This window comes from Narcine bancroftii, chromosome 10 (assembly GCF_036971445.1).
Source record: "Narcine bancroftii isolate sNarBan1 chromosome 10, sNarBan1.hap1, whole genome shotgun sequence".
NCBI classification, from domain to species: domain Eukaryota; kingdom Metazoa; phylum Chordata; class Chondrichthyes; order Torpediniformes; family Narcinidae; genus Narcine; species Narcine bancroftii.
Genome location: NC_091478.1, coordinates 37087459 through 37109675, shown reverse-complemented (window position 1 = coordinate 37109675; position 22217 = coordinate 37087459). Strand labels below are relative to the sequence as shown.

Sequence of the window (22217 nt, the reverse complement as noted above, 5' to 3'; positions counted from 1 at the left end):
CGTGACCTACCCAGTGCAGTTGGATCTTCAGCAGCGTGGATTCGATGCTGTCGGCCTCTGCCATCTCGAGTACTTCGATGATGGAGATGAAGTCGCTCCAATGAATGTTGAGGATGGAGCGGAGACAACGCTGGTGGAAGCGTTCTAGGAGCCGTAGGTGATGCCGGTAAAGGACCCATGATTCAGAGCTGAAAAGGAGTGTGGGTATGACAACGGCTCTGTATACGCTAATCTTTGTGAGGTTTTTCAGTTGGTTGTTTTTCCGGACTCTTTTGTGTAGTCTTCCAAAGGCGCTATTTGCCTTGGCGAGTCTGTTGTCCCTTACTAACTACAGAGCACGTATGGCATAGGGCCTACTTAAGGTGGTATATGAGTGGAAAGAAAAAGGTTGAAAACCACTGGAATCATTCCTCATTTGTACATATTTGCTATGCTTACAATTGAATATTTATTCAATCGTGTGGTATTTTGTTGTATGGAAACTAGCATTCAATAATTTTATACAATGTCCCCTATAATGTCAGTGCAATACTGCATTAACAAATCTATATTACAGTCCAGGACCAAATGAAGAGAACTTTATACTCATTGCATATTACAGAGATTGCTTGAGGCTAATCTATAAATGGAATTTGCCAAGATTCATATAATTTGGGTTCTGCTATTAAACAGTTTAAATAGAACCATCAAATAATTCCATGTTTAAATCACCTTTTTTTAAATGTAAAGCAAACTAAGCTGGCATTCATAGATTATAAATTGTTTGGATAAATAGTTTGCAGTGCTAATTATCTCACAAGCAGTTTTGACCCAGTTTGTACTTCGAATTAAGACACAAGTGATTATTTTCACTGGAGAGACTTACAGCCATGATTGCTGAAGTAAAGTTTAATGTAAAAGTTATTGGTTAATAACTACAGAACCTTGTTATCTCTATCATGACTTCAAATTAACACTAAATGTCGTGTTAAAAATTATTTGTGTCTAATTCTTTCCAGGAGGGGATATGGACAGCAGGAGGTAAGGATGATCACATTTCATCATCTTTATACATGTACTTAAAATGTTTAAAAATCTTCCAAAGAAAATCCAGCGTTTATCTCTCTTACCACCTCCTGCTCTTTTTTTTCTTTTCTTCTTACTACTTCCTTGCAGCAACAGCAATTACTGAGGCCTTCGCTTCTCAGACCTGAGGTACAATAATCTGTCCATGTGTTAATAATTAATTACAATATTCTTATATTTATCTATGTATCTACTTTCTGAAAGAGTACTATTCAATTACCTGTCTTGATTAAGGATTGATTCAGTGATACATGAATATGAATGCTCATTATGTTGCCTATTTGATTGGCAGGAACTCTCAATGGAATCAGGCATTGATCCTGGCCAAGACTACTATGCACAGGATTATTATAATTATGAGCCTGGGTAAGCCTTTTTGTGAAGTTCTTAAAAATCTTTAGCTGTATATCAAATGTATTTACGCATTAATCCATCACATACTGTAAATTATTGAAATAAGTAGTTGATCCTCTGGTTGCACTATCTAAGTCAAAGCTCTACAAATCAAAACTGACTTAAGGTGATGTGCAGAACATGTTCAGAGGTCCAAGAAGTGATGAGTCTGAACAAAGTTTAAACACAAACAAGGATCTTTATTTACACATGCGGGGTGGGGGGAGGAGACGCAACAGAAATCTCTCTCTCTCACACACACACACACACACACACACACACACACACACACACACACACACACACACACACACACACACACACACACACACACACACAGAAACTACACAGACTTCGCATGCCTCGGATGCAGCTACTTACTATTTCCAGTACTCACTATTCCCGGCAGATTACTCCCAAGCGCAATTCTCACAGCTAAACATGGGGATAAAACAAACAGAAGCCATCACCCTTCCCTGATGAGCAGGCATGCTATCCCAATTAACTATGAAATGTAATTACACTGATAATTCCGAATAAGGTGACACACAGTAAATAACTTGAGAGGCTGAGACTGAGTCACTGATTTACAGGCTTTTATTCTCAATGGTCAGGGTCCTCACCCTCTGCCGTGACCTGGGCTTTCATGGGAAGGGTCAAGGTGTTCGAGGCTTTATGCAAGGTCACAAGGGGGAGGGGCCACAGGTACAGTCACAGAACGGGGCGGAACCAGGTAATCAGAAATACAGCAGTTCACCACATAAGGCACTACTGTCCTTCTCAGGTATGCATCAAAATAGCCCCCCACCATGTACTGGCATAAACCTTATAATTGACTCTGCAGTGTCACCCACAGCTCACAACCTGGAGTGGAACTAGGGTTTGTTCCCAGAGGAAAAGAGAAAGTAGTGCTCCTCTTGGCGGGCTTTATACCGCAGCCGGCCATAGGGGCCGGCTCAGGTATGCTCTGCTCAAGTGTGGTAAAGTGTTCAAGAGAGCCAATCACAAGGTGTGTGCTCATCCTCAATTGACAGGTGAGGTGACTTCTGACTAGGCTCCCACATTACCCCCCTCATTAAACTTAATTAACAGCCGTAATTTTGCTTTTTAACTGTTAAAAATCATGTTCTTCATTCAGTGAAATCATCTTATAAAATAAAACAGTGGATATTAATGTTGAGCTGCCCACCATTTACTTAAAATCCAGACAAGGGAAAGCAAACTCTGGTGAGCTCTTCGGATTATTATTTGCCATCAGATTTCAGGTAGGCCCATGATTCTCAATCATATCATCTAACAGGCTCCTCAAAGATGCACTTTCAGCTGGTTGTTGGGCTCCTACAATGGTTTCAAAGCTTAGAAACAACAGCATAGCCAATAATCTTCAAAGTCGCTTCCAGACAAAAGTTGAGTTGAGTTTTGCTTCCAACTTCTGTCCCCACTTCTGTGTCCCTCTCTCCATTTCATATCAATGATCCGCATGATCATGGGGTAAATTGAATCAGCAAGTTTGCAGATGACACAAAGATTGAAGGTGCGGTGAACATCAAAAAAGACTCTTGAGCAGCAGGGATCTGAAACTGAAGCTGGAAAACTGGGCTGCAAAATGACAGATGGAATTTAATGCTGAGAAGTGTGAGGTGTTTGTTACACTTTGGGAAGATTAACCAAGGTAGGACATGCATGATAAATGTTGGGGCACTGTGGAGTGCAGTAGAACAAAGGGACTGTGACTACAGGTGCTTACTCCCTGAAAGTGGTGTCACAGGTAGATAAGAGAGTCTTTGGCATATTTACCTTCATAAATCAAAATATTGAATATGAGTCGAGATGTTATGATAAAGTTGTATAAGACATTGGTGAGGACAAATTTGGAGAATTCTGTGCAGTTGTGGTCATCTAACTGCTGGAAAGATATGGACGAGTCCAGAGAAAATTTACAAGGATGTTGCTGGGACTTGAGGAGCTGAGTTACAGGGTATAGAGGGCCATGGTCTGGGTGCAAGTCATTGGGACTAGACAAAATAATAGTTCAGGCTGAAAGGCCTGTTTCTGGGTTGTAGCTTTCTGCAGTTCTTTGGATCTAATTACAGGATATAGGCAAAAACAGGACAGCAATCTGCTATCCTAGACTGCCAACTTTAAACAGCAATTCAATGGAGTTCAAGCGAGATCTGAACTCAGTGTTAATCTCCTCACTGGTTGCCTTGGACAACTTTAAGCCATCTTTGAGCTGAGGTTAAAAGTTGCCCCCAACTCCTGTTGCTAAATTATTTAAGATTATATTGATGGTAACATTGAGAAAACAGAAGATATTACCTCAGGCTTACTTGCAGCTCCAGTGCAGTGTTCTTGTCGGAGCATTTTTATCTTGAACATTAAGTGGTTGTATTTTATATTACACTGCCAGGACAGCAATGACTCCCCCTCCCTGTGTCAAAGGGCGTTTAGATGCGTGCCTAAGTGTAAGAGAAATGGAGGGTTTGGGATGTGAGGGAGGTAAGATTTAGATTGATTATGGAGTCAGATTATGTGGGCCAGCACAACATTGAGGGCTGTCCTGTTCTATATTCTACAATATTATCAGAACTGGTGTGCTTGAATTATAATGAGAAACTGGAAAGCTAGATAGGTTGGAACTTTCCTTCCTGAACTGCATATGGCTAAGGTTGTGGGGGAAGGGGGAGCTTATCAAGCTGTATAAAATATTGAGGGGGATAGACAAGGTCATAGTCTTTTTCCAGGGGTAGGGGAATCTGAACCTTGAGGTCATAGATTTTACAGGGACCTAAGGGGCACCTTTATCACACAGAAGATGGTGTGTACATGGAATGAGATGCCAGAAGTGGAAGAGGTGGGGACAATTGTAGCATTTAAAGGACATTTTGACAGGCACATGACTAGAAAAGGTTTAGATGGATATGGAACAAATGCAGGAAATTGAGACCAGCTTCGTCAGTCTGGACAAGTTGGGCTGAATTCCATGCATATGACCTTTATGACTATGCTTTAATATGATCATGGCTGATCTACCCCAGGCTTCATGAACAAGTTCCCCAAAGCCCTCAGTTCCCTGATTTCTTATCTCATCCTCCACCTTCTGCACCTCTGGTGATCTTGCCTCCATCACCTTCCGGGAATGGAAAATTCCAGGGACGCAAGAAGATGTTCTTGCAAGCTCAGTTCTGAACGAGTGTTCTCATGTGTTCTAACAATGCATCCTCATTTGAGATTCTTCCACCTTGACATCGAACCCACAGGGTCAAATATTAGGATCCCTCATAATTGTTTGAAACTTCAGTGACTGATGAGAACAGAACAGGATCTTTGGTCCAACTTTTCCATGCCAACCAAATTGGTATTCTGTGCTCATCCCATTTCCCTACATTTGAAGCCTACCTTTCTTAGCCCTTCTTATCCATATATTTGCCCAAATGTCTTGTGAATGTTGATATTGTGCCTGCTCCGATAGCATCTCAGATAAGGACCAGCCTCCAAAAGAAAATTTGCCTCTTAAGTTCCTCTTAAATCTGCGCCCTGCTGGAAACCTATTCCTTCAAGTTCCAGAATCATCTGCCCTGGAAAAAGTCTGTGAGCATTCACTTTATCCATGCTCCTCATTATTTTACGAACCTCTATAATGTCACCCTTTAGCCTCCTGCACTCGAGAGAATAAAGGCTCAGCTTATCGATCTTCTCCCAAAACTCAGACCCTTTAGTTCCTGGCAACGTCCTGATGAAGTGAAATGGATTATTATTTATGCTAGGAAATGGATATTTTGTATGGAGGTTTGGCCTGCTGCGTATGATGTGACAAGATTTTCAGTATTGTCTTCATATACAACAAAACTTTCTCATCCTGCATATCCCTCATTGCAGACTTCAAGGTGAGCAAACCCATGTAGGTGTGAAGCTTAGTTCCACATTTCCTTACAGTGTAGCAGGAAGTTATTTTGGCCCATTGAATCCAAGGCTTCTCAGAGAGATTCCATTCACCCATTAATTTTCCCTGCAGCCCATTCTCCTCATAATCCCGCTTTCAGTCCCAGATTCCATCACTCACATACCAAGGTGCAATTTATAAAGTCCAATTAATCTACTAACCCGCAAACTTTTCGGATATGCGAAGAAACCAGAAATCCCAGAGGAACGCAAAAGGTGCAAACTCCACCCAGAAATGATTGGAGGTTAGGGCTATTCGGATAGAATATTGTTCAGGAAGCATTCAGCAACTATTTTCTCATGCAAGTTCAAATTTTGGATTTGCATCAAGCTCATTTTCAGCATTGCACCTGGATACCGCGCATCCATTTCTGGAATTAGATATATTACAATATTAAACTTCTATTTACATTGACTTTCACCTCAGTAAAGCTAACCTACAATTGGAATTTGAAGCGATATAAAGGGTGAAAAAAATAATTATACTACATTCAGTAATGAGCTAATCATAGCTCAGCAATAGTGTGGCTGATTGATGTATGGAACAAATTTTGCTAAACACTTGCAATTATCTGGTCACAATAGAATTTTCACATGACCAAAAGATACAATGTTCTCCTAACCTTCAAGAGACTTAGTTTTTAAGCTTCCTCAGTTCTTCAGTTGCAAGATGGAATATGTAGTGTTCAATGACCATAGCACCAGTTTGTTTGGAATGTAATCACATACTGCAGTTACACTCAGTTCATTCCGGAATTGCATCCATTGCAAGAAAGCTACGATCAATACCTTGATAACCAGGCAATCTTATCAATTGTTACCATTTGACTTTCACTCCATATCAAAAACTATCTGTAGTTTAAACCCCAATAAATGCCGTGAAGTTGATTAGATCTAAATGTTGCTCGCCTATACTACCTTACATTAATCAGTCAGGATTATATCATCATTTACTCTGCCGGCACTCTGTGGGGCACTGCATAATCTAGCAAATGAAAGAATGAACCCTTGTGTAATTTTCCTCTATTAATAAGAAAGGAATGAACCCTTTCTTATTATTAGAGGGAAATTACGTAAGTAGCTATGGTTTATTAAGATTAGAAAAGTTGTGTAAATACTGAGTCTGCTGTTGACATTAAGGGAAGCTGCAAAATCAGTTCAGTCTCTCACAGTACAAGTTAATTATAAATTTGCAGTTGATATTGACGCTCCAGATTGATACAGTTGTTGCGACCTAGCCTCCAAAAGGAGGTCATACTTGAACCTGATAATTTGGAACACCCGGGAGTTTGGAAAACATAGAGGTTTAGCCCCCTTTCACACCGCCAACCCACCTAGGAAGCGAACATGCTACACCCAGGGAGTCTTTCCAACCACACCATGATTTACCTGGTTCATCAGGAAACCGGCATTTAAAGGGGAGGGGGGTCCTGTCTCCAGTGGTGACATCACGAGTGACGAATTACATACTCGCAGGGCAGTGGAATCGTAGCGGCAATAAAGCACATACGCACTCAAAGTATAAAAGACCGTGGGAAAATCTATCACAGTGGGCTTCAGACTGTTCAAACTTAGCACAAACCCACAGAGCAGCTTGTCATTGTTCCCTAAACTATAGAGAACAACAATTTACAGAACATTACATTGGATTTGGTATTTTATGATGATGATTTGAAGCACATGTACAAGGTAATGAACCCCGCCAGCCACGCTCTGACAGGTAATGGCCCCCGCCAGCCACGCTCTGACAGGTAATGGACCCCGCCAGCCACGCTCTGACAGGTAATGGGCCCCGCCAGCCACGCTCTGACAGGTAATGGGCCCCGCCAGCCACGCTCTGACAGGTAATGGCCCCCGCCAGCCACGCTCTGACAGGTAATGGCCCCCGCCAGCCACGCTCTGACAGGTAATGGCCCCCGCCAGCCACGCTCTGACAGGTAATGGCCCCCGCCAGCCACGCTCTGACAGGTAATGGCCCCCGCCAGCCACGCTCTGACAGGTAATGGCCCCCGCCAGCCACGCTCTGACAGGTAATGGCCCCCGCCAGCCACGCTCTGACAGGTAATGGCCCCCGCCAGCCACGCTCTGACAGGTAATGGCCCCCGCCAGCCACGCTCTGACAGGTAATGGCCCCCGCCAGCCACGCTCTGACAGCTGTACCAACTGCACAATTATATTTCACAGCGCAGCCTACCATGCTCCGGCATTACCGCCGCCTGCACTCTGACAGACTGACACAAGCACGCAGGCACTAATGATACCTGATAATTCGAGTAGACCATTCACACTGCCACAAGTCAACTCGGCCGGGCTCCGACACTTGGATCCCACTGAGAGTCGGAGCCCGGTTGATTTTTACTCGCCCTGTCCAGTTGGAACCTTTCACACCACCAGATTATCCGCTCTGGACCTGTTCATTTGGCCAGTTCAACCTGCATGTACTTGGCAGTGTGAATGCGACTAAAGGAACCAAGAGATGCAATCCTTAGGATCCACTCAAAATTATAGACAATCTGCAACAGACTAGTTAATAAATTCTAAACATGTCAGAGATGGATGGAGTCTAAATGTACCAACTGCACCAACCATGGTGTTCAAAAGTCCTGGTAAACTTGAGGCCAATTAGTGTCAAATGTCACTGGCTGGAGTCAAAATTTGCATGATGCTCTGGATCAGACCAGCCCCAGGACACCCATGTGACTAACTAACCTGCTACCTCTTGAGTAAAACACAGAAGCCTGCAGATGCTGTGATTGTAGCAAAAACACAGAAATGCTGGAGGAACTCAGCAGGTCTTGCAGAGTCCATAGGAGATTAAGATATATTATCAATGTTTTAAGCCTGGATCCTTCTTCAAGATTGCATGGCAAAGTGAACAATCGACATGACGTCGACAGTTGATGAGGAGTCCTCCCGTAAGCAAGTGATTGAAAGCAATGTGAGTAGATGATAGTTTTTGGCACTGTCTCAACAGACATCTGCAAACCCACCAACTCCCACAGCTACCTTAACTGCACTGCTTCACATGTTGCCCCCGTAAGGATTTCATTTCTTTCTCTCAATTCCTCCATCTCCATTGCATCCGCTCCCAGGATAAGGTCTTCCATGCCAGATCATCAGAGATGTCCTCCTTCTTCAAACATCATGGTTTCCCCTCTACTGCCATCAAATCAGATCTCACCTGTATATCCTTTATTCCCCACACTTGTGCCCTGGCCCCTACCAGCCCACCTGTCTCTGCATCCAATGTGTCATCCTCTGCCATTTCCGCCACTTACTACATGATCCCACCAGCAGACACATCTTCCCTTCTCCTCTCTCCCCCTTTTGCAGGGACCACTTCCTCCATGATTCCTTTGTCCACTCCTACCTTCCCACCAATTGCCCCCTTGGCATCTACCCCTGTGACCACAGGAGGTGCTCCACACACTTCCTTCCTTACCACCATTCAGGGTCCCAAATAGTTCTTCCAACTGAAGCAACATTTAATTTGTGAATCTGTGGGGATCATCTAATCTATCTGTATTGCATCTACTTTATCGTAGAGACTGGAGGCAGACTGAGGGATTGCTTTGTTGTGCATCTCAGCTACGTCCACTGCAATAAGGTGGACAACTCATTCCCTTGCCAACATGTCTGTATCATGTACTACCAGACTGAGACCACTCGCAAATTGGAGGAGCAATGCCTCATATTTCATCTGGGCACCCTCCAACCGAATTGCATTAACAGTGACCTCCGGTATCCATTCCCCACCCCCCACCCCACCCATCTTTCCTTTTGTCTCCTTTCTTTTGGTTCTATTTCTCTCTCTATCTCTCTCTCTCTCTCTCTCTCTCTCTCTCTTTCTCTCTCTCTCTCTCTCTCTCTCTCTCTCTGTGTTCCCTTTTCACTCTGTCTTCTTTCATTGAGCCAAAAACTACCCCCTCACCCAACCATTTCTCCCATTTCCTCTCCTTAACCACAATGACCGCCCAGTGGCCAACCATTTCAATTCCAGGTCCCACTCCTTTTTCTTTCCCCTCCCCCTTTTCCTGCCTTTCCAGTTCTTTCACCCACCCAGCCCACCCCTTCCCTCTCCCCCTCATTGCTGCTGCCTTCTCTCTCCTTTTTCCACCTATCATCTCCTTTGCCACCCCTTTCATTCAGATGCTTGCTGGCATTTTTTCATTCTTCTCTTATGTCGGTTATGTATTTTTGCTTTGCTACATAAAGGACAGTAGCCTGATCAATGACCACGCGCAGTCATGAAGCACATGGCTAAAGGCTTTAATGTCCTGAACCTCCAGCATGCTATATGCTTCTGGTCGGATCCAAGCCTGTAATTTATGGAGGAGACTAGGGCACTCTGCCTTTATTGGGAAACTATGGGGAGAGTTACCAGGCTGGAGGCGGGCCAGCCTGAGCAGTCCAGTGAGGTCCCCACCATGTACTATCATAAGGACCCTGTTTGACCTGCTGAGCTTCTCCAGCATTTTGTGTTTTTACTTCAACCACGGTGTCTACAGAAGTTTGTGATTTACTATCAAGAGAGCTGAGGTTTGCTTGAGTTAGAGTGACCAATCAGAGTTGATTTGGGAGTCTGAGGCATGTGCCCTTTGTGTTAACAGCCATCATCCCACTCTTTGGCGTCAATTTCACTACCCTAACCCTGGGGACCAGACTGATTATATGGGCATCATCTGATTCCCAGATCTGACTGTTCTCTCATGACCCATCTTTTGACTCCCCACTGAAATTAATCTACTTCCCGGTTACCCCCTACAATTCAAAGCCTCCTTCCTTTTCCCCAGTGATCTGGTGGAGAAAAGACCTGGGTGTGCACTTATGCAAGATGATGTTGGCCTTGTGCTTAATAGAATTTGGCTTCGGTTACCTTAACATATCCTTAATGTGCAATTGAAGTTGTGGACCCACTTGTATTTCAAGATGTTGATGAATTAAATCTTCTTCACATGACAATATGTAAGTTGAACATTTGAAGTGCAGACCAGATCATGGACTTCCTTCTACTCCTTCTATATGATACATCTATTCGTGTCCATTGTTTAAAATTGAGATTACTTAAAACCCACAGGATTATGTGGGATTATTCCGATCTCGTAGCTACATTTTTAATAACGTATTTTATCTAATACACATTTATCTCATAGACATTTGGTAAATGTCCTTATTTGAGTGTCTCTTTGGCTTGGCTTCGCGGACGAAGATTTATGGAGGGGGTAAAAGTCCACGTCAGCTGCAGGCTCGTTTGTGGCTGACAAGTCCGATGCGGGACAGGCAGACACGGTTGCAGCGGCTGCAGGGGAAAATTGGTTGGTTGGGGTTGGGTGTTGGGTTTTTCCTCCTTTGCCTTTTGTCAGTGAGGTGGGCTCTGCGGTCTTCTTCAAAGGAGGTTGCTGCCCGCCAAACTCTGAGGCGCCAAGATGCACGGTTTGAGGTGATATCAGCCCACTGGCGGTGGTCAATGTGGCAGGCACCAAGAGATTTCTTTAGGCAGTCCTTGTACCTTTTCTTTGGTGCACCTCTGTCACGGTGGCCAGTGGAGAGCTCGCCATATAACACGATCTTGGGAAGGCGATGGTCCTCCATTCTGGAGACGTGACCCACCCAGCGCAGCTGGATCTTCAGCAGCGTGGACTCGATGCTGTCGATGTCTGCCATCTCGAGTACTTCGACGTTAGGGATGAAAGCGCTCCAATGGATGTTGAGGATGGAGCGGAGACAACGCTGGTGGAAGCGTTCTAGGAGCCGTAGGTGATGCCGGTAGAGGACCCATGATTCGGAGCCGACCAGGAGGGTGGGTATGACAATGGCTCTGTATACGCTTATCTTTGTGAGGTTTTTCAGTTGGTTGTTTTTCCAGACTCTTTTGTGTAGTCTTCCAAAGGCGCTATTTGCCTTGGCGAGTCTGTTGTCTATCTCATTGTCGATCCTTGCATCTGATGAAATGGTGCAGCCGAGATAGGTAAACTGGTTGACCGTTTTGAGTTTTGTGTGCCCGATGGAGATCTGGGGGGGCTGGTAGTCATGGTGGGGATCTGGCTGATGGAGGACCTCAGTTTTCTTCAGGCTGACTTCCAGGCCAAACACTTTGGCAGTTTCCGCAAAGCAGGACGTCAAGCGCTGAAGAGCTGGCTCTGAATGGGCAACTAAAGCAGCATCGTCTGCAAAGAGTAGTTCACGGACAAGTTTCTCTTGTGTCTTGCTGTGAGCTTGCAGGCGCCTCAGATTGAAGAGACTGCCATCCGTGCGGTACCGGATGTAAACAGCATCTTCATTGTTGGGGTCTTTCATGGCTTGGTTCACTTAGCTTAACCCCTTAAAACATTACAGGTTAGAAAATATGGTCTTTAATTGGTGGGGGGAACTCATTAGATGATCAATAATGGCCCACAAAAATAATTAATCAACTCTGAAGAATTAAACTTCAATAAGGTTTGCCAAAAAGGAACCATTTATTTTCAGCTCCAAATACGCAGTTATCTCTCCTCAGTGAGGGTGATTTGTTTCTGCTGATTTTTACTGATCATAAATCTGCTAAAAGTGACATTTTAAATGGTCCGTAGGATATCCTTTGTCAAAAATAAGATACGTTGATACCTGTACTTCTGACGTTCATTCTAGGTATGAAGTGCCACAGTATGGAAGTCGTCGCAGATTAATCTCCCCTTCTGGAATGTATGATGATTTTGGCGAGGTGGTGATGGAAGATGATGGAGGCTACTATTACAGTCCACAGGGATCAAATGCAGATGGAGAGGTAGTTATACAGAAAATTTCTTTTTCGTTCGATGTTAATATACTTTATTCTGATAGTGAAGCACGTTTTGAAATGTGAAAACATCAATAACTTTGAAGAACACCTATGAAGGCTTTATTTTACCTTTCAGGTAAAAATATACAATCTTTTATTCTGTCAAAACATGACTGATGACAATGAAGTACAGGTGCCAATATAGGTTTATGTAGCTGATGTAAATTTGTTAAGTATTCCTAATTAAAGTCTGGGTTAATTTTATTGGTGACTGGGATTTCAACCAAGATAAGATATTTGAAGCCTTAATCATCCATTTTGCTTTCCATAACTTGTGGATAATGTGAGAGTAAAGATACAGACCTATTCAGCAAATTTTCTAATCTGAGTCCTGAGGGCTAACGGGATTTAGGTTCAAATTCCACTGTGATCAATTGTAAGGCTGGTACTCAGAAAGGACTATCCCCAATGGCCTTTCCACAGGAACCCTATTACTGAAGAATGGTCCCTTAAGTATACTTGATCCTTATTCCGGATAGGGGTCACCCTGATTCTCTGGGTATTGCAAGAGCGATTTACTGTTTACTTTCTCAGTTTGATTGCTAAGGAAACTGGTGGGCGATTGCACAGCAAATGCTCAACCGTCTCCATCCAAAAATGATGAGCAGATTCTCCTGCTTAAAATAAGATCCAAATTCCACTTAACTAAGACATTTCTGTCAAAGAAGCATAGTCTTTAGTGGTTGGCAGTTGGGTCCTACAAAAGCAAGGTGGGCAAATTAATACATGGGTCAGTCTAAGCCCCCTTAGTGATACAGTTACCATAGATTTTCAGTGGGTTCAAACATAATTTTTTTTAATGTTCCCCAGCCCTGTGGTTCTGTACATTATGTAAACTACAAAAACAATGCAAGAACAACTTTCACATCTCAATTGCAATTAATGACCACAGTTTCATTGTTAACCCTAATTTCCATGATGACCTCAAATAGATTTCCTCTCCCACCAAATTATATTCAAATGAACTTTTTTTTAACAAAAAGGAAAATAATAATTTATGATTGAAGATTTATAAGCAGTTGGACCACAATTTGCTGTGATTTTTAACACTACATGGCCCATGAGTCCATGCCTCCCAATTTACACCCAATTAACCAACACCCCCGATATGTTTAAAATGGTGGGATGAAAGTGCAGCCCCTGGGGAAAACCAACACAGACACAAGGAGAGTGTAGAAACTCCTTACAGAGAGCGTGGGATTCAAACCCCTGTCCCCATTGCTGGCGCTGTAAAGGCGTTGCACTAACCACCACGCCAACCATGCCGCCCCAAGAAGGATTCTGTCTCAAACTGCATGCATTGCTCTCTGAAAAAGTGAATTGTAAATGCAGAAACCACACCCCTGTTGGATGCTCTTCACTACCAATTCCCGAGAAGTGCCCCGCAATGGGCTTCTCATGCATTAGAACACGGGTACTACAATCATCAGGTCATGCTGCCAAATGAATGTTCACCTGCTTATAACCTATTGCAGGAATTGTCAGTCCATTTATTTCAGAGGAAGAAATGGGTTTCAAATCTTCATTTGAAAGATTAGAACAACATTTGCCAGCAAGGTAATACTGCAGATCAGCAGAAGCTTAACCTGCAGGGCTCTGTCAAGTTCGGCAACTAATCCTGTCCCTCTTCCCCTCCATATCTCTTTAAAGCCACAGTTTCTTAAATATTAAACACTCTCCCAGCATAACTAACAAAGCTGATCTGGTTTCAAAGAGGCAGAATTAGTCCTTTCAATAATGAAAGAACATTAATTTGCAAATTATCGGATGATTAATTTTCCTACCATGTTCCGACCTTTTAGAAAAGCAGTCGGCACAATGTTGTAGCCATGATTTTGGCACCAATTATCCTGCTTTTCTTTGCTGCCGTATGTTCTTTTGTTCCAACGCTTCTTGCTCCACACAATTTAATTTTGAGATTAAGTTTTCATTATCAGATTTTGTGAAAATACGGCTCCATTGTTTCATTTGATAATCACCAGCAAACTTCTGATTCTGATTCAGGGTCTGAGCGTGGAAGAGCTGAATGCAGCACCACCTCTCTATCGCAAACCAGAGAACCATGCAGCACAGAAAACAGGCCCTTGGGCCCTTTTAGTCTGTGCCATATTATGAGAGTAACCACTTCTTGTGTCGCTCAGCACAAAGAGAATTAGAATTTGGTCCTTCGTTCGGAATTAACTCGGTTTTCCATTGATGGTAATATCTCATCTAAAAAGGTTCCTCCATATTCAAAATATCTGCTTTAGAGTCAAAGTTGAGGAAGTTGGAACCCAACTTTATTTCTCAAACAATGTCAAGAAGATGGTTCTCTTGTTGGAGACACAAGATATTGCACATACTTATTGCTACCCTTTTTTGTTCCTTTTGAATTAAAATTTGCTGCCATATTTACACGTTAAATAGTTACCACATTTCAAAAGCAATTACCTGTAACTCATATTGTGATATACAGAAGATGGGAAGATGGAAATGTCTTTCTCTGATAAATTGGGTAAAGTTCATGTCTGGCATTGCTGTGTTTATCCATAAGTCTCTGTATGGTCTTTAATTTAGTTCCATTTTCATAATTTCAGGCGATGCATCCAAGCAAAAGTGCGATTAGGAAAAGTGTTAAAGTGGATGCCAGAGATCAGACTGGTGCAGAGACATCAAAGAATGAGGCAGTAGGTCAGGATGGTGCCCCTGAACAAGCAGGTGGCTCCGTGGCTCAGGAGAGTGCAGCTGCAGGAGTAGTTCAAGGTGGAGAAACAAAGAGAAAGCTGAAAAGTGTAGCTCAGGTTACTAAGGTCACAGCGGACATTGGGAAAGTTGAGGCAGGCAGAGAGCAGCTGGCTGATTCTCCCATTTCATATCACTCTCGATGGAAAAAAGTAAAAATATTTCCCATGATACTTCAAAAAGTGAAAGGTGGCAGCAAGGACTCTAATTATGCCAAGCTTATGTCTGCACGGCCCGTAGGTAGCCAGGGTAGTGTCGTAAGCGATGAATCAGAAAGTGTCGTCATCAATGGAAACTATTTCCAGAAATCAACAGCAGATAAACCTCAAGAAAGAAAGAAAATGGACAAAATGGTCAAGGGTGTCAAAATTTCCAAGCAAGTGCAACCCAGGCAGAAATCTCAAAGCTCTGTCAGTATAAAATCCATCATCGAAAGTGAACAGGATGATGGATTCAAGAGTCAGGAAGGTCATGAATCTGAAAAGGAAGAAAAGATTTCAAAAGTCTCGATTAGTGTCACAACAGAGAGCGATGAGGAAAAGAGTGATGCCTCTGAGGAAGAAGGCGATACCCTAGGGAAGAAACGTGATTTATTAAGAAAGGATGAAGATGACTTGTCAGTTAGCAGTCTTGAACAATCAGTTGAAGATAAAGACTACCTTAAAGTGACATTTGATCAAGATGAAGCGAACGAGAGTACAGTGGATTCGGATGAAGAAGAAGATAAAGAAGCAGATGTGACAGATGAGGAGACAAAATCCCAGTCAGAGGACTCAGAAGGGGACGAAGAAGATGAAGTCGATTCCCACGAAGAAACAAAAAGTGAAACGTCTGAAAAGTCAAGTTCCCAAAGTAGGAAGACTTCATGGAGCAGAACATCTGATACAGAAGATCAGGGTTCAGTATCAGGTACAACCTCCAAAAGTGAACCCTCGTCACGTAGCCCTGACGAAGTATCAGAGGATTCTGATGAAGATGATCAGGTTGGCGCAGGAACAGAATTGACAAGTTCAAGAACAGAGTCACAAAGAAGTGTAACTAGCAAGTCCATGTCAGTAACTACAGAGAGCAGTTTGATGTCGGAGAGTGAGGTCAGTCAGAGGGCATCAACTGCAAGTAGTTCTGGAGAAAGGTCAAGCATGTCAACACGCAGAAGTACAAGTAGCAGGGAAACGTCTGGCACAAGAAGTAGCAAAAGCCTTTCACACAGAACATTTTCAGCAGGAGGAAGAAGTCGAAGTACGTCAGCAACTTTTACCAGTGGTTCCGACAATACCATTGAGGAAGAGTCGAGGGAAGAACAAGACACCGCATCTGAATCAGAGGATGAAGCTATTAAAAGCATGGTCAGTGAAGATGACATGAGTGACGGAACAAAATCCAGCTCAACAATCAGTCAACCAACGCCATCTGACACCACTAGCAAAAGTATGACCACTGAAAGTCAATCAGCTGATGAGCATCCCATTAGTTCTGGAAGCAAGGGCAGCCAGTCAAATGGCAGTGAGAGTACCGAATATTCTGGCATGAGTGGCAGAAGTAGCAAAAGCCACAGTTTGTCAAGTACACTGGTGTCTGATCAAACTGAGTCAATAAGTGAAGGGGGTGGCGGGAATGAAAGTGCAAGCAGAGGGACGGTTTCAGATCATGAATACAGCAGCAGCGGAGGGGGTGTGCGAGAAGAAGAAAGTGAAAATGCATCAGAATCAGGAACATCCTTTTAAAAGGAGCTTCAGGTGCTCAAAAGCAATTTTAAGAGTGGATTTTTATGTTTGATGTGATTGTATTGGTAAAGATTTTATGACTTTAGATTGTCATGCTTGTTGTGCTATTTGGCTAGAGCCTTTAATGTGTATTTTCTGAAGTGGGGCTAATTTCTTGAGCAACTGGGTGGCTCTACATTTGAGATTGTTTTGCATTTACTGATCTAAATGCTTCATTTAAATGAAAAAAAACTAAGCTAATCTCCTTGACGGAACGTAACATATTTCTGCATTGAATTAGCATGCAACATTTAGGCTGAGTACAATCTTTTCTGGTGCCAGAGAGAGAAAATTTGTCTTTATGTTGCATGTGGTTGGTTTTCTAAGATTGTAGTGTGGAATTAGCATGTTTGGAAATCTTAAAGCATTTGAAAATATTCCCTTTCTATTAAAAGAATTGTTGATTGGAGATCAGTGCAATCATACAGTATTTCTTCCTCGATTAACGCCCTACCGCCCCTCTCTGGCTCTTGCATGCTGGGTGTCAAAATCACTGCCGATTTTAACTGAATTCTGCTTGTCAATATGTCTTTGCCATTCATGGGGAATGGGACCAGAGCAAGGGAGAAAGATTCAAGTTGGGGTAGGAATAAATAAATTATGCAGCAATGAAAATGCCAAAACAATAGGTTCCCATTATGACAGACCTGTCCTTATTCAGCTACAGCTTTTGGGCAGCACAGCTCACAGTGCTGATGGTTCACAGCTCTCGGTTCTTATGGAGTTTACGCACCTTGCTTGTGACCACGTGGGCTTCCTTCGAGAGATCTGTGAGTGTAATAGGTTAATTGGCCATTGTAAATTACCTCTAGTATGTAAAATGAGTAGTAGAATCAAGGGAGAGTTGATGGATGTGTGAGGAGTACAGATTACCATGAAAATTAGCTCTGTGAACCATAATATTTTCAATGGGACAAAAATGGGCTCCTACTCTCTTTGAGAGGAAATATGGCATATAGATCTTAGGAAGGAGATTGACTTGAGTTCAATTCAAGTTAATTGACACATGGACCAAGGGGCAATGGCAAAGTTTATTTTGCGAGCAATTCAGCGAGACATTCCATACCTAGTACATCAAATAAGGCACAGTGCAAGCTGTAGACCTCTGCCATTTGTGGCTGAAGCCTGTAGAGGGAAGATTTCCTGACCTCACTGTGAGGCAAAAACTTTCTCTTTCATGGTGAAGTCATAATCTGGTGGGGTGTATAAAGAGAGCTGATCTTTAGCCTCTACAAGGTAAAGGTCAGAGAATATGATATTGCGTTTGAAATGCCACTTCAACATCAGCCAGGTTTTGCTGAATGTATCTCTAACTTTTTTTTTATTTTTAACTCTTACAGTGGCCTCGCCACAAACGAGTAAAGTTGGTGGTGGACCGTGAGTACGAAACTAGCTCAACTGGTGAGGACAGCGCACCAGAGACACAAAGGATCCGTATCAAGCACCCAAATAGCCACAGCAATATTAATAGTAACATCTACGTTGTTCAAAATGGATCCATCATAAGAACAAGACGCAGTTGCCCTCCAACCAATGGAAAAGCAGCTTCACCTGCCAGAGTGGGAAAGCACTTTAAGAAGTTGGACAAGCTGGCAGTCACGCAGGAAGAAAAGACCCCTTTGAACAAACCGTCACCAGCTGCCTCCACTTCTTGCAGCGGCAACAATCTCAATGCAAGGCCATCGAGCAGCTCTGTGGCTTCAGGCGGCGTGGGGCCCAACAACTGCATGTCCAACCTCAGCACCGAAAGGTCAAAAAGCCAGAGTGCAAAAAGCACAGATGACCAAGAATCCGCTGTCGACAATGAAGATGTTAAAGAGCCTTTGGAAACCCACAGCGATCAAACGCAATCTGATGAGGAGGAACTGTGGATGGGACCCTGGAATAACCTTCACATACCAATGACAAAACTCTAAATTAGGATTTTTATTGTAATTAACAACAATAAGAAGCCACTTTTTTTATGGTTACTGTGGAGAACGGTTTCCAATTTGTTCACTTCAAACATGCATTTCGATTTAAGTAACTTGCATTTAATGGGGTCGTTAGGCACTCACATTCGAACGATCACAGAAATGGGCAGCATCTTCATTCACAAAGAGATCCCTAAATATGATAGTGATTTCATGCTTTCATTGTGAATCTAGAAGTAATAGACTTGGTGCTGATACTTGACCTGCCTGGCAATCAAAATGAAGTAAAACTAAAGGTTCACTGTTTGAGGGACTGAAACAAATTAGTTTCTTTACATAAAACGTGACCCTTACCTATTTTTGCAGATATTGATAGATTACACTGATTTCAAATGGTGGCCTCATTCTGACAGAGCTAATTACCTTCACTGACTGATGGAAGTTTCAAAATGTGCTGAGGTACAAATTCATCTTCAGATACATGCACTGAATATGAGATGTGATTGTTGATGCTTCTGTTGACTTGAGCAGAACAGAATTTCAGAAAAGGAGTAAAACGTGATTGCACTTCCGTGTTTAGCACATGTGGCTGATAATCAATCTCTGCCCTGGTTTTCGTAGAAACAAATGAAATTTTTAACACATTTTGAAAGCAGTTGCCCTACCTTCTCCCATCCTGACACATTACTTTTGTTACTTTCCCCCTCTTTGTGAGCAAGATTTCAACAGGTGCCCATTGAAAGAAAAAAAAATGTATCAGCTGATTTATAACAAGGAAAGATCTTGACTTTGATAAATCTGGCCTTAATGCTCTACCTTTGATTACAGGGCAGCAAGATATTTTAATGAACGAAAGGTGTACTTATTTGCAGGTCTGGTACACCTTTTGACTTGATTTGCAACTTATGTATTTGGTTTTATACTTTGATGAGTGTTAATAGACTTTTGTTGTGTAAACTAAGGTCAGAAGCAAATGATTAGAAATGCCAGGCACTGAAATAATTGTTCCACTTGCATCTTACATTTCCTTGACAATACTGATGTGCATTTGGATGAACAGTGGATTCTGGTAACAATCCAGTGCATACGTTTGATATCCCCTGAAATGTGCCCAAATGCTACAGAGAAAAAAAAGTTAGTTTCAGTTCATAATGAAGAAAAAAGTACCAGATTCCCACAGATTTGTTTGTGGTGAAATCAATTAGCCAGTGAATAAACAGAATTCCATGTTGTTGCTGCAAAAAAAGATATACTTATGAAACGAAATAGGTTTGCGAGCTTTTGCAGCGGCAAACTCTCCTGTGGGTACATTTGGAGGTTTTGAGCATCTTTCTTCTCTTTTTGTTTCTCCCCAGATCACTGAAATCTGGTGTATAACATTATTAATAGTGTTGATTAACTAGCAAATGAGGATTTCAGGTATTTAGCAATTATATTGTAAAGCTAAATATTTTGAAATTATTGCAATAGCCACTCAGCTTTTGCTCGATCTGATACTTGCATAATTCCCTCAATAGCAAGATATAAAATCAAACATGGTTGAGCTCTGTGCAGGCAGGACTAGTCCAAAAACAAAACCCCACTAAAATTGGAATGTTGCTTGGTAGAGCAGAGCACCCCACTGATATATTGCCAAACTAATCTTCTGCATGCAAGACCAGACACTACATGCCATCTCGCTATTAACATCAACACCATCGTGCATTACCTTCCTTTCTGAAAATTATAAACATTGGAATTTTAATAGTAAAAAATAACTTAATGCCCTATTAATACAAAAGTTACATCATTAAATATGCTTTCCATTATGCTGTCATAATAGTGATGTCAATGTCCATATTTCTTGGTATTCAATATTGTGTTATTTTACTTCCAATAATGTTTGACCTGTCTTGATTCTATAATGTTTGAGCTAGAGAAATGTTTCCCTAAAATGTTTAATCACTTTTATTTAATTTTTGCAGCAATGATTAATTGTGCCTAATTCATCAATTATTTAAATCTTCTGTTTAAAAAATGAAAGATTTGTAAAAGGTCATGGTGCTGAATTTTAACTTCAGCAGAAATGAATTGCTCTTTGATTTTCAGTCATTGTATTTGAGTTCATACCAAAATTGCTGACATGTATTATATTATACTTCATGGAATATTGTAAATGTGATCCAGTTAAAATTGAAACTGTCTTTTAAGTTTACAGAATCTCATCCATGTAGGTCTGTAAATCCAGCACTGTTAAATTGAAATCACAGACACCAGTTTGTAGTTAAACCAGGTAAGGTGATAACTAGAGTCATGTGAGAAAATGGCAGCCTGAAATTTATATCAAGGTAGTGCAGGTCAAGTTTAATCCTGATAGCCTAACTTCCAAAAACTCTTATTCTTTTAGTCATGGAACTCTATTCTAAATCTAGAAACAATAATCTATTTTTGTTTCTGTACTATTTTGGAACCTCCTTCTCCCCTGTTGACCAATTTCTTTAATTCCATATTGTTAACCTAATATACGCAGGGTAAGTTGTTTGTTGTGCTACTTCCAATGTCTTTTTTGTCAGATGGCTAAAATGTATGGTATGACCAATCCATGAATACTGTATATTTGACAGTTCTGGTCTGTTTATTCCAAAAGTCAATTGTTTTGCCATTTATTTTCTAAATGTGTGTACCTTTTCAAAGCAGTTGCAGTGACAATATTCGACCTTTTGTGCTTTCATGTTTTAACTTGAGTGGAAATGTAATTTTACCAACTCTTCAGTCATTTGTTCTGCCGCATCTGTTCTCCGTGTTTAATATCCCCAGCAAAATTGGCACATTTATGTTTCGTTAGCTATGTATCTGACAGAAAGCAGCAAGAATTCAAATTGCTTCCTCTAAAAGGATGACACAATTCTCAAATGTGTTCGCAGATTAGCTTGCTCAGAACATCATTCCATGATATTTCATGTTAAGATTTACTTTTACATTATGTTTGACCAAAAAAATCCCTATTTTATTTCTTGTTTATCCATAACGTCCTTAAATTAATCTAGTTCACTCTTTTCCGGAATCTGTGCTGACTGAACCTCATTCAGATATTGTGTTACACAAATTCCTAATTTTTACAAATCTCAGAATGGAATTAATCTAATTAGACCGCAATTAGATTTCAACTTTATTTTCTCTTCATGACTTTATTTTGTCAGTAACTCTGCATGATGGTGTACATAAAAATTGAAGCATCATCTCTATAGCGTAATAAATATGCTGTTATCTCATGATTGCCAGCAACTCCATGATTCACTGAGTGTACTGTGGGCTTATTGCTGCATTGGATTACCTGGGATATATGGCAAGAGACAAATCCATTAAGCCCAATTACTCAGTACTGGTATTTGTGCTGTACACAGGCCTCCTCTTGAATTTCCTCTTTTAAATCTATCAAAATATATTCCTCTATTATTGTTAAATTCACAACATTTTAAATATCCTGCGAGCCTACTAATGCCAAATCTGGTAGCCCCACTCGTTGACTCTGCCCTCTGATAATGACCATGAGATCTCCTCTCTTGTCCTTTCCAGATAATTACGTGAGCCTTGGTATTAATTTACTGAAAGGCTACTTAAAAA

At 41.7% G+C, this 22217-nt stretch overlaps 1 protein-coding gene across 1 annotated transcript in view; it reads left to right on the top strand.

Annotated features, from left to right (window-relative positions):
• Nucleotides 1-21865, top strand: part of pcdh15b (protocadherin-related 15b) — a 568726-nt gene extending 546861 nt beyond the window's left edge. Inside the window, exons 31-37 of the mRNA XM_069899399.1 lie at nucleotides 999-1020; nucleotides 1156-1194; nucleotides 1358-1431; nucleotides 12028-12163; nucleotides 14794-16649; nucleotides 17363-17471; nucleotides 18042-21865. Coding sequence (XP_069755500.1) covers nucleotides 999-1020; nucleotides 1156-1194; nucleotides 1358-1431; nucleotides 12028-12163; nucleotides 14794-16649; nucleotides 17363-17471; nucleotides 18042-18617 — 2812 coding nt within the window. The 3' untranslated portion in view covers nucleotides 18618-21865. The remainder of the gene's footprint in view (nucleotides 1-998; nucleotides 1021-1155; nucleotides 1195-1357; nucleotides 1432-12027; nucleotides 12164-14793; nucleotides 16650-17362; nucleotides 17472-18041) is intronic.
• Nucleotides 21866-22217: the final 352 nt, after the last annotated feature.